General features: G+C 37.3%; 1 protein-coding gene across 1 annotated transcript; it reads left to right on the top strand.

Moving 5' to 3' along the window:
* The first annotated feature begins 1,645 nt into the window (after positions 1–1,645).
* LOC133030896 (uncharacterized) lies at positions 1,646–8,254 on the top strand. Its single transcript, XM_061103883.1, has 2 exons — positions 1,646–7,061; positions 7,396–8,254. Exon 1 carries the CDS (start codon positions 6,096–6,098, stop codon positions 6,828–6,830), a length of 735 nt encoding a protein of 244 aa, XP_060959866.1. The 5' UTR covers positions 1,646–6,095; the 3' UTR covers positions 6,831–7,061; positions 7,396–8,254.
* The last annotated feature ends 5,743 nt before the right edge of the window (positions 8,255–13,997 follow it).

Genomic DNA, 13,997 nt, shown 5'->3' with positions numbered 1-13,997 from the left:
TTTTCATTGGATCATATATATGATATATATTTAGACAAAATGAATAACAACAATATAGCCACAAAACCACAAAAATGCATGCATGCATGCATGAATATTGAATGAGCCCACGTCGGAAGATTGACTACCTCTTTACATATATATGTGTATTAATTACAATAATTATAATGTATTTATTTATTATGAGGATTAGCATTTTTAATGGGACAAGTTAATTGGTTTTCTTCTTAATTATCAATTTACAATGTATGATTTATTAATTCAAAATATTCACCATTATTAATTCTATTTTTTAAACTCCAATCCAAACTTTTTTTTTTAAACTCTATAAATATTGTATTAATCACAAAACAATTATAAACTCAACTATACAATCCAATTAATTACAAGCTTTATATAAAGCTTCCAGCCAAATCAATTACAACTCCGATCCAAATTTAACTCCAACATTAATAAATACATATCTTCTCTATCAAATAATAATAAAGATTTGTTTGAGTGCTTTTACTGTGCATGCACTCCCAATAATGAATAATGTTATACATTATAATATTAATTTTTCTTATATCTGATCGTAAGTAAATGAGAATTGTTAAAAGGATGTTTAATATCTTTTTCGGTGTTATACCAAGTGTAATGAAGTATCGAGTCTCATATAATTTAAGAAAATAGTTTTTAGAGTGTTATACCTCTCGAGACACCCTTGATGCATTTGGGCTGACGTGATCGATCAGCTTCCCTAGCTATATTTGGGTTGAAGTGATCACATTGGCATAACACTCCCCTCACTCATGTTGGTTTTCTCACCTCCCCTACTTGTCATCACAGATATATGCTCGTGACCGTTGGGGCGGTGACAACCGCATCAATGAGGACCTCTAGCTCTTATTTCATTTAAATACTGACATGTCTTTGTAAATTAAAAACTGCACTCCCAAAACTTTAACGACTATCAAATTGTACCTCCAAATAAATATGAGAAAGATTCAACATTTCTTTTTTTTCGGTAAATCTTAAAAAATATTTTAGATCTTAAAAAAATTATTTTAAATGATTGAGAAAATTAAAAAAGAAATAAAAAATTTAAACAAATTAAGTGATTTAAATAATTAATTATTTTTTAATAAAAAAATCTATTTAGATATAAAATAAAAAATATGTTAAAAATTCAATTTTTGTATCAACTAAATTTTACTGGAACAAAATTGAGTCTATTTTTTCTCTAAAAATTTAGATTTGTTTAAATAAACGTAACATTCTTTTTTGTTTAATTTCTATTTTTTTAAATAATTTCTACTTTTTTATTAAATTTCTATTTATGTTTCTTTAGTTTTTAGGATATGAATTTGTAAACACAAATAAGCTTGATCTTTTCTTCAAAAATCTTAGTTTGTTTAAATTATTTATTTGATTTTCAATATATAATTTTGGTTTGATTTTCTAAGATATGTGTTTATAAACAAAATAAAGTTTTAAAATATTTTTTTATGGATAATTTAATTTTTTTTGAGTAAACTAAATATTTTTTTTTATTAATTCAATACTTTTATCAGATTTTTGAATAAGTTTTTTTTTTTAATATTTTCATAACTAATAGAAAATTATAATTTTTGAAATTAACTTTTTTGATTAGAGGGGAAAAATTTTAGTATTGGTCAAAGTTCAAGGAGTAAAAATACTAATTTTAAACGGTAAAAGTAATAGAACCTAATAAAAAGGGCATGATTATGTAACTGTTATATTTTAAGAGGAATTTTTAGCAAGTCGTATATTTTAGATGGCAGAATCAAGTAGTGTTGAAAGTTCAGGGATTAAAAATTAATACTAATTATTTTTAATTTTTATTCATTTCTATTGTTGTGTAACCCTTAAATATACCAGGCATGTTTGACATTGTATTTTAAGTTTTGAAAATACAACTCGCGTTTGATTGGTGTTTTTTAGAAATGGTTTTTATTTTAATTTTTTTTTATTTATTTTCTAAAAAAATACTTGAATACTTTGAGACCCCAATATGAATAAGACTCATGATTCAAACCTGGTGACTTTTTGACCTAAACCATAGACCGAAACCTAAATGTCAGCCTCAGACCCTACCTAAACTGGTAACTTTGACCCTGACCCAAAACTCGACTCGTACCCCAGACAAAAACCCAGATGTTGGCCCCAGGGCCCGGGGCCAGCCCAGACTGACCCGGAACCAAACCTAGACTCAATCCTAAGCCTCAACCCGAACCAGGTGTCGGAAGATGACCTAGACCCGACCCTCGAACTCAAACCCTGACCCAAATCCAAACTCATGTACAGGACTCGAACCCCAATATCGGACCCAGACCCATTTCCCGAACACGGACATAGACTCAAACCCAGGCTTTGAACCTCGATCCGGACCCTAGCCTCAACCCTGACCTGGACTCGAATTCAGACTTGGACCACGAATCTAAACTTGACCTCAGACCCAGACCACTAGACCCAGACCTCAGCCACAAACCTAGCCAATGCCCAAACTCAAACCTCAGGCTCAGCCTCGACTTGGACCCATTCACGAACTCGAACCTAGACATGGAACCCCAAACCTAAACTTGACCTCAGAACTGAACCCAAACCCCAACCTCATCCCCGACTCGAACCAAGACAATGACCTAGAACTCCAAACCCGGCCTCAGCCTCGACTCGAACCTGAACTGTAAGCTGCCCACTAAAAGTGCAGCCATAAAAAGGTATGGTCACGAGTCTTATTAAGCTGCCCACATATCAAACAACTACCATTAATATTTAAACCAAATTTGATCAATCTATCTTTGATCTAAAGCCTCTTTTTCAGAGTAATCAAACAATAAATTTATACTTGGAACACTATTCGATCCCCAAATAGGACTAGTGTAATGCCACCTGCCATCATCAAATTCTTCAACAAATTTGTACAATCCAACAATACTATAGTTTTACATTGCAAGTCTACTGCAACAAACACATTCATGAGCTCATCTTAATTTGGTGTGGAAAATTTTATTCCAGTACTAGGGTGGAAGGTTTGTAGCTCCACTAATTCTTTCCTTTCAAGTAAACATTGTGAATCGATCTATTTGACTCACAAGTTATCTTTCTTTTTTTCTATTGCCCAAAAAAACTTGCCCATAGCACATTTGTTCCAAAAATCAACATCTCTAAATCCATGACCCACATGTTTTTTAGTCTTACAAGTTTTAGTCCAAGCAACTTGGATAGGCCCCTTATAATCAACTTTACCCTTCTATAAGAAAGCTCGGTAAAATTGATTGATTCTCTTAATAACTATCTTTAGTAATATCACTATTTGGGACCAAGGTATTTAAAGAAAGTAGAACAGAGTTTATTAGAACACACCTTCTAGCAAATGATAAGTTTCTGGAGTTCTGAAGACGAAGTCTCTGCATCAACTTATCTACCAAGCATTGACAATCAACTTTTGTTACACACATGTTGCTAATTTTATCCCCAAATAGTTAAAAAGTAGAGATCCTCTCATAAAACTAGTCATTCCAGCCAATCTTTTCCAAACCTCATCCTTAAAGGAAGGACCATAAATGGTAGACTTACCTTTGTTCGCTAGTGAGCCCAAATCTTTCTAAGAAAAAATAAAAGGGAAATTTGACATTCCATGCTAAAAAAGGGAACATGGTGTTTAATTGTACCTAATTATAACACATAGCAAAAATATACCAATCTTTCACTTTTCTTCCAAAAATACCCTTCTCAATTCAAACTTCCCACATTCCCTCTACCTACATTCTCTCTCTTCTTTCCCTCTCCCAAACACACGACAACCCACACCCAGACCAACGGACGGACGCACGAACCCAGACCACGAAACCCACAAACCCCAATCGCAGATGACCACCAGACGACGACGAACCCACGACGACGACGAACCCACGAACCCACAGCCACCAGACGACCAGACCACGAACTGAACCCCTGAAACCACGACAACCTAGACGAACCCACTCCAATCGACCCCATCGACGAACGCCCGAGCGAACAAGGAGACCCAGTCGAATCCCACGAACCCCAATTACAGCAATCCAGGTAAGTTTTTGTGGAATTTTTCTTGAATTTATCCTTTAAAATGCATACATTTGTGGTTGAATCTGGTAGTGAATTGAAAGTTTTTATTTTGTATGTTTTTTGAGGATTAATTGTGCAATAAAACTGTGGGATGAATATGGGTTTCGAACAATAGCTTTTTCTGGGTTTTTAGGTTATTGTGCGATTTTATGTGATTCTATGTGCGATTTTGTGCGACGTAGCTGGAGTCTGTACTGGTCTTTATTGTGCGACATTGTGCGATTTATATGCAATTTTGTGCGATTTTTACATAGATTATTACTTTTTGGTATGTTTAGCGACTTTAGGCGACATTATGCGCATGTGTGTGCGATGTATGACATATTGGGTAGGCTGTGCGATTTTAACAATATTATGCGATTAAGGTGCAATTTTTGTGCGATTGTAACTGACAGGATCTTATTTTTTTGGTTGTTTTGTTCTGTATTTTTTAGCGATATTGTGCGATTTATGTGCGATTTTCTGTGATTTTATGTCACAGTGGTAAAATTTATGCAATTTTTAGGCGATATTTGTGCGATTATTATGCGATAAAGTCTAATTAATCTTTGTAAATGCAAATGGCTCCTGAACTTATTCTCCCATTGTCAGAGCACTTTCCAGGGCGTATAACATACAGAGGGAACGAATACTTTGCTTCAATAAAGGCTAAATTTGAAGCTTTTAACTTGACTCAGAAGGTGAAGGAGACGCCCTTTGGTGTTTTTTGGAATGCCAGTGAATTAAAATTCAGTGGGGTTATTGTGCATCAACTATTACTAAAGAAGAAAGTGAGTGAAGCCAAAAACGATGAAGTGTGGTTTTACATGGGTAAAACCGACCGAAGCTAGATTTGGGTGGTCTGAGTTCAGTTTGATCACGGACTTGAAGATGAGCGGTGGTCCTTCGTCAGAAGAATTTACTGCACAATGTGATTCTGATCGAATTTTGCGAGACTATCTCAACAACTCAAAAAGGGTGACCTTTAAAATCCTTTGGCTAGCGTTTGAGGCATGCGATGTGGCTGACGATGTATACAAGTTGGGGTTGTGTGCATTTCTCGAAGGTGTTCTGCTGTCGCGGGCTGAGGGTGTGTATATCTGGACAGATATGCTAAAGTTGGTAGAAAATGAAGACAAGTTCTTCGAGTATCCTTGTGGTCTTCTTTCTTATCAGAAGTTGTTGTCTTCCACAACTAAGAATATGCAACAACTTAAGGCAAAACTACATGGATAAGAACGATAAGACCAAGAAGAAACACAAGAAGGAGAAAAAGGTTACTCAACCTGAAGCGAAGTACAACGTGTACGGATATGCTCCTGCGCTGCAATATTGGGCATTTGAGGCCATGCAAGTTTTGGGGAAGAAGTATGGCCAGTGCAAAGGGACTCGATTCCCTCGAATGTTGAACTGGAGCACTCCCAACACAGTCACGAAACACGATGTGAAGCAAGCTGATGTGGCTGCACTGTTTGAGAAAAGGGTATGTGAATCTTTCTCTATTTTAGCGCAATTATTTTTTACTTTAAGTGTAATCTGTGTTATATGCGATATTTGATGCGACATTGTGCGATATTTGTGCGATTTACTTTACAGGGCATTATAAATGTTCAGTGTTTAATATGTTTTTTTGGCGACTTTATGCGATCATTGAGCGATTTTGTGCGATTTTGCTTGCACTCTCTTTATAAATTTTCACTTGTATTGTTTTATTTGTTTTGCGACTTTATGCGATTCTTGTGCGATTGTTGTGCGATTTTGTTGGAAGTCTCATTATTTTTCACTTGTATTGTTTTATATTTTTTGGCGACTGTATGCGATTACTGTGCGATTTTGTGCGATTTGCGATGACAGTAGCTTATATACTTTTCTATGTTTATGTAATAGATTTTTGGCGATATAGTGCGATTATTGTGCGATTTGTCTGCGATTCGTTTTATTATTATGCGATTAATTTGAGATTTTTGTGCGACATATTTGCGATTTGACGTGATATTAACTTTTTGCAGATGGTTGTTCTTCAAATTTTATATCCTCGGAATTGGGAGGTTGATTATTGGAAGACCAATTGTGAGGGTGAGATCCCCACAGTGGAAATGGGCTTAGATGAAGTCGAAGAAACACAAGCTGGGGAGCAAGATTCCACTGCATTCGAGACCCGAGCAAGACGGGTGGCGGAGTATGTGGAAAGTGCAAAAATTATTCCACCATCCTCACCCAAAACTGCACCAGACCCCTCCACATCTACAACTGTGCCCCCAACCCTTGCCTTTGTACCGCCAACCGCTGCTGCAGCCAATGAGTTTGAGTACCTCTTGTTGGCTAAGAGATTGGACAAGGTAGAAGCGCAACAACTTGCAATTCTCACTTCCCAAACTAAGATGAAGGCTGACTTCAAGAGAAGTCACAAAGAGATGAAGAATCTTATCATGGATCAAATTGCTACCGTGATAAGTTTGTTACAGAAGCAGCCTTCTGAGCCGACACAACCATCAGCGCCGGCACATGAATCATCACCAACACATCCATCAAACATGGCAGAGCCATTACAGACGGTACATCCATCACCGCCGACATATGATGATGATGATGATGTCTACCCAGAAGATTGGCAACCTGGTGTATGTGACGTTCCTTCTACTCCTGCAAACGCCATTGTGATTTCCCTGGGTGATACAGAATCTCAGGATGTGGAAGAGTTGCAGGGGCCACCAGCTGGGGTGGACTTCTGCAGGGTTAGGTGAAAGCGGAAGCCGGTTTTCTTGAATGACTACACAGCTGGGAAGAAGAAACAACGACATGGGCCCGTGGTAGTAGACACACTGAAACCGGCGGACTCCCGGCTGTTAAAATTTTTCCAGAAGTGGATCACTTATGCTAGGGACAACGGCCGTCCTAGGGATGTTCACACTGGCGAAGCCACTAGATCCTGGTTCGTGTAATTGATGGTGCTGAACGAATGGCTCGACGATGCTGTAAGTTATTTCTTAACAGAATTAATTTATTGTGTTTTTAAATGTTTGTGCGACTTATATGCGATTTATATGCGATGTTTGCACTTTATGTTTAATCTGTGTATGCAAATTTTATGCGATTTATATGCGATGTGTGTGCGATTATTCACTGATTTAGGTATTTTTTTGCGACTTATGTGCGATAAACTTGCGATTTTTGTGCGATTTTTGAAATAATTTTGGTAATTTCTTTGTGCGATTTCCTGCGATATTTGTGCGACTTTTATGCGATATCTGTAATACTGTTTTCTTTTGGTACACAACAACTTGATGCTATGGCGCACTTATTGAGAAGAAGACGGACCCTGTACCCAGAAGTCTACACTCGAAAAGGTGTAGTTTTGGACACATCTGCTCCACAGATATTTGCCATGTATTGGAATTACTATGAGGGTGACAAGAGCAAGATGAAATGGGATGAGGGCGTTATGAATTACGTGCAGGGGATACCGCACAGATACTTGCCATGTTAGGAGAACCAAGATTACATATACTTTGTGTTGCACTTTCCCAAAGAGCGCCACTGGGTGGCAGTTGAGGTGGATATTGACAACTGGGAGATCATTGTATATGATTCTTATATCGGTGGCACCGCTGAGGAAGCCATGGAGTCATATTTGAAGCCTTACAGCGAGCTATTTGCGAATCTAATTCGAGCTAGCGGTTATTTCCCATACAGCAATTATGTACATCCGATGGAGTTGGGCGATCTCAGTCAGCTCCTACCCCTACATTATAGATGAGTTACCTCTGAGATTGCACCACAAACGAAGAGCAGGTGAATCGCTTTTTTTTTTGTATATTTTGAGTAATTTATTTAATTTTGTACTCCATTATGAATTAATTAACTTAATTGTTGCTAATATTTAGTAAATTTTTTTATTTTTAGTGGCAATTGTGGAGTGTATGCCATGGAGCACATTGAGCACTTGATGCTGGACCGGTCGTTGGAGCATGTTAATGATGGTAACATGCTCACCTTTAGACATAGGTGGTGTGTGGACTTATTTTACCAGAACTTAACATGGTAGTTTTTTGTAGGTTTTTGTAATGTTATTCTTATACACATAAACTCCCCTTTTGTAATTGTATTATAATCTCACCAAAATTATATATAACAAGTAAATTTAAAGCTATTTAAATTGTTGCTTGTATCAATTTCTTTATTTTTTTAATTTTTGATAAATACCTGTCTTATTGTTATAACGGTAACTATGGGAAATGATGACATCTTGAAAAATGATTCTGATAAGAATCGCATTAAAATCGCACATTAATCGCATAATATCGCCAAAAAATACAGAACCAAACAAACTAAAAAATCAAGATCCTGTTAGTTAACATCGCACTAAAATCGCACAGTAATCGCATAAAATCGCCAAAAATCCAGAACCAAGCAAACTAAAAAATCAAGATCCTGTCAGTTAACATCGCACTAAAATCGCACAATAATCGCATAATATTGCCAAAAATACAGAACAAAACAAACTAAATAATCAAGATCCTGTCAGTTAAAATCGCACTAAAATCGCACAGTAATCGCATAATATCGCCAAAAAATACACAACCAAACAAACTGAAAAATCAAGATCCTGTTAGTTAACATCGCACTAAAATCGCACAGCAATCGCATAATGTCGCCTAAAAGTCGGTAAACAAACCAAAAAAGTATTAATCTAGGAGAAAATTGCACAATATCCAACAACCAGCAATACAACACATATTCATTTAAATATTAGAGAAATGGTTCAAACTCGAGCTTTGCATGTAGCTCTGTTGTGCCCTGTACCTTGACATAGCGAGCAGTGACGAGGTTCCACTACCACCTGACCATTGGACGGTCGACGCTTCGTCGGTCTTCTACGTGCATTGCTCTTCCTAGGCCGACCTACTGGTTTTTTCTCCACTGGTACCCTGATTCTTATGTTCTTGATGTGTTCCGGTAGTACCCACTCATCCTCCTCCCCAACAATATTAATTGTGGCATCGTAGATCTTCGTCCACGTTTCTTTTGTGTAATATGGAGAGCAAAGTGTGTACACGCTCACATTCTGACTAACTGCTGCGGCACATGCATGGGGACAAGGGATTTTGAGCGTTTGGAAAAGTCCGCAAGTGCATGTTCTCTCCACTAAGTTCACATCACCACCTCTCTCACCTTGAGGACTCGTACCAACGTTGAACAATTGGGCACCATTACAAAGGACACTCCTGAACATACCATCTTTGTGTAGATCCTTTAAATCATTTTCAAAAGTAGTAGCCAAAGGAGTAGTGCACTTACTTGCCTTTTCGAGAGGAGAAGCAAACCAATTTTGAAGTATGAACCTGATGAAGTCAACCAAAATAGTCACTGGATATTTTCTGAATTCTTCTGTCACCTTGTTGAAGCTTTCGGCAGCGTTGCTTGTCATTATGTTGTACCGATCGCCTGGACAATAAGGACGAGCCCACTTTTCAAACCCTATTTGCTCGACGTATGTAGCAATGGCAGGGTCCATCTGTTTCAGCACCTCAAAATGTCTATCACATTCCGTCTTGTTCCATGCGTAAGCTGCAAGCCATATTTGCTGGTTGCATACATCAGTCTTAAACTTGTGAACGACATTCATAGTAATATGCTTGAAGCATGCACAGTGGCATGCTTCTGGGAAAACAACCTCAACAGCATGTTCAATGCTTTGATGCCTATCCGATATGAACATAAGATTTTCAACCTCACCAATGGCTTCCTTTAACTTCCGCAAGAAATACTTCCAAGAGTCATGATTCTCACTGTCAACAATTGCAAAGGCTACCGGAAACAATTGGTTGTTTGCGTCGTACGCAACAGCAACTAACAGTGTTCCTCCATACTTCATCTTCAAGAATGTTCCGTCGATACTAATCACAGGACGACAAAACTTAAATCCCTTCCTACAAGCATCGAATGACCAGAAACAGTACTTGAATCGGTTATCCTCGCTGAAAATGTCAGTAATAGTACCTGGATTCTTCTGTTCCAGCATGTAGAAGTAACCATATAACTTTGTATAAGATTCTGCTGAAGTACCCCTCTTGTACATAACTGCCTTCTCTCTGCATCTCCAAGCTTTCTCATAACTCATCTTGATGCCATATTCATCAAACATATCCCTCTGTATGTCTTTTGCCTTGTAGTTAGATCCATCTGATGTGTACTTGTTCTTAATAATGTGACCAATAACCCACGGTGCTGCTTGTCGGTGATCAGAATGTCTAGAATCCAAGTTACATGTGTGTTCGTTGTGAAACACAGTAACCTCAAACATGTCACAAAGTGCCTTCTTCTTCCCCCTTAATATCCATTTAAAATTTTCATCCTTACAAGTAACGTAAAACACATCAGTGCCAGACTTACTTACCATCCACTCAAAATTATTTTTCAGTGCATACCTTCCCACTACATTCTTCAATTCTTCCTTGTTTTTGTACAACTTGCCAAGATATATCTCCCCTGAAGGCGTACCACTAAGAGATGTTGTACACACATTATTTTCCTCTATGTCTTCCCTTGTCCACACAAGAGGTTTGAATTTAGTAGAAACTTCAAATTCAGATACAGGAGCACTATTAGAAGGACTTGGCCGATTGCTACTAGTTTCTGGTGTTTGGTGATTCTCACTACCGGGGGGGGGGGGTCTTCTTTGTCGCTCTACTTTGTTGCTTGGAGTTAGTTCCATCCTCAGGGGAGGTACATCTGTAGCCACATCATCATCCACACCCAAATCAACCACAGGATCGTTGTTGTAAAAGGGAGCATCGAACTCATCTGAATGATCAAATGCGATACCCACTCTCTCATCATCTATATTAGTGTCAACTTGCTCATTCAAACCAACCACAAGATCAGTTTCTGCGACAAACGTCCCAACAACACTTCTAGGGGTTACATTTCTGGGAGTAGGCTCCGAATTCACATTCTTCTTCACCTTAGTCACAAATAGTGGCAACAAGTTGTCGACACTCATTTTTGCCTTCATGCTCAAGAATACTCGTAGTTGACTATCTTTCACTAAAACCTCAGGCGGAAACTTAGTGCCTTTCATGTACATGTAAAGCACTTCTAACTTCAATTCATACACCAATGGGTCCACATCCAACTCCTCATACAAAACTTCACGCACCTTTTCCAGTGTAGAGTCAATGTCAAACATTAATGTCTTACTTTTTGAGGAATCAAATACCCAGTTGAAACTCTCCACAGTCCAAACGCCATCATACAACACAGGCACAAATACAATTGAATCTGTCCCAAAGAAAAATACAAAGAAATAAACAGAAAAAATCAACATACAATATCGCACATACATCGCACAAGGTACTACAGAGGTCGCACAACGTCGCCTAATACAACAATAATATGGTGAAGTATAAAGTCGCACAATAATCACACAGAAAAGGGACAATATCGCATAAAGTCGCACAAGAACACATACATGACAAAATCGCATAATGATGCACAACATGTCGCACACAAATCGCCTAACATCAAAATCGCACATAATCGCATAACCATCGTACAATGTCGCCAAAATTAATCATGTCATCCCTAACCTCAGATTTCTCATGAAATCGCACAAAGAATCGTATAAAGTCGCAGAAAATCGCACAAAAATGTAAAAACCCAGAAAACCACAGACTGTTCGGAACAAACTCTACCTCCATTTTAAGGACACAAAAGCCACAAATTACAACTAACAACGTTCAGATCCACACAATATAACAAAAAACAACACTATTTACTAAGAAAAACACTTCCCATTGCTTTGTTGAGTGTGGTGGACCTTGAGGTTGAAAATGGTGAAGGTGTAGGCGGGAGTTGGCCGAGACGTTGAGTTGGTGGTGGTGGTGGTGGCAGTCGGCGGCAGTAGGCAGTGATAGAGAGAGTAAATGAGAAAGAGAGAGTAAATGAGAAAGAGAGAGAAAGTGAAAGAGAGAGAGTGCGAGAAGAGAGAGAGAGAGAGAGAGAGAGAGAGAGAGAGAGAGAGAGAGAGAGAGAGAGAGAGAGAGATCAAACGAGAGGGAAAGAGAGAGAATGGGGAGGTTGTGTGGTAGGGGAGGGCATTTTGGGGTTACTAATGACAAAATAGGCATATTTACACAATGTGTAATTTTTTGGTTCAAAATAACACCATGTGTTATTTTTTAGCATGAAAGATCAAATTTCCCAAAATAAAAATCTCTCAATAACAAAAGGGCTGAATCATGGCCACACGTGCTTAATTGTTCTCTGTAACTTTATTTTTTAAAAATTATTTTATGAAAAATGGCCAAACATGCCTAATTTTTGTCAAGAAATAGTTTTCTATTTTTAAAATAAAAACAATTTTTTATTTAAAATGTCAAGCATGCAATAAGTCTTCCACATTAAGAGAAAATAATACTAACGTAGCAAGATAGAAATATCCAAATAAATCCATCATTTTATTTAAATGACGGGAAGAATAAGGAGGAAATTGAAGGTCGATTGCTTAGATTCGGCCAATCGTTCTCTTAATTGTCAACTCTCCTACTTCACTAATGGCACATTTCGTATTGGATCATAGGTGTCTTTTGATCAGACTGCCTTTTCAATCTCGTCTTAAAAGGGTCAGTTCATTGAGAGGCTCCTTCCCTAGCATTCTATGTGTTCCTTAATTTCCTTTAATTAATCGTTTTTTATTTATTATTAGGATGATCAATTTGATTGTCTTCTTCCACTACTATGAAAATCCTTTTTACGATTTTAAGAAATTTTGGAACCAAAGGCACTCTAGGCGAAGCAAAAGAGGTTGAAGAAAACATAAGGCAACAACAAGTGCACAAAATCACTAGCGGGCCCATTTTTTCGACGAAAAAAATCGATATAAACCCTTTTTGTCGACGCATTTACCAATTGCGTCGGTGAAAACAATTTTACCGACCACAGATTACTGGCCAGAATTACCGACGCATTTATGTGCCGACAAAAAGTTACAAGTGCATTATGCCTGGTTCTTTGGCGCAAATTGGCGTTGGCAAAAACCTTCTTTCTTGTAAGGTAAATAATTTATTTAAAAAATCTTAAAAAATATTTTTTTTCTTTTTTTTTTCTCTTCTTCTTTGTCTTCTTCATCTCCACCCCAATTTACCCCCATCCTGACCCCACACTCCCGACCCCAATTTTGCCAACCAGCCACCAAAAATTCCATTAGCACAATCCATTTGCAGCGATCCACCACCCACCATCGATTTTGGAAAAGGGTACCAAAATCTCCAACACCCAATTTCAGTCACTGGCTATGACATATACATTCACGTATATATTTATATCTACGTATTTCTCTTAGCTAGGATTTAAGTAAAAATAAGAAGAAAAATACTACCTAACTTCATCCATTTTCACATGTTTGATCATCATTATAGTTATATATAAGCAGTTTATCAGATAATTTTAGCTTTTATATATTCAAACTTCAAACTCAAAGCATTGATATTGAATGTTTATGTAACCCAAAAAAAAATGGCGGAGATAATGGAGGCAAACGATATTGAGTTCGTAAAGAGTTCATGCATGCACTTTTTTTTCGTTTTATGCTTATTTTCTTGTTATTCATTTCTAAATAAAAAATGAAATGAATATGATTATATTCCCTGTTGGCTGATTATCAAACCATGTAGCTTTAGAAGTAAAAGCTAGTAGAACGAACAACACTTTTATATACAAAACAAAATTAAGTGTTGAGCTCTGTTCTGTACTCTCTACAGTACAACTGGATCGATCTGAAGTTACTACATAGTATATATGCTCATAGAATTAGAATTAGTTACATATGATCAAAATGGAGTTCAACTCTAAAGCCTTCTCAGTCACCACCAAACAATATTATCTTCAATATACCACAACATATTTGTGAT

This window comes from Cannabis sativa, chromosome 9 (assembly GCF_029168945.1).
Source record: "Cannabis sativa cultivar Pink pepper isolate KNU-18-1 chromosome 9, ASM2916894v1, whole genome shotgun sequence".
Classification (NCBI taxonomy): Eukaryota; Viridiplantae; Streptophyta; class Magnoliopsida; order Rosales; family Cannabaceae; genus Cannabis; species Cannabis sativa.
Note: the sequence above shows the minus strand (reverse complement) of the source record. Positions and strands in the feature narration are given on the sequence as shown.

Excerpts from the sequence above, each read along its gene's own strand:
- LOC133030896 (XM_061103883.1), top strand. The coding sequence starts at position 6,096 with ATGGTTGTTCTTCAAATTTTATATCCTCGGAATTGGGAGGTTGATTAT.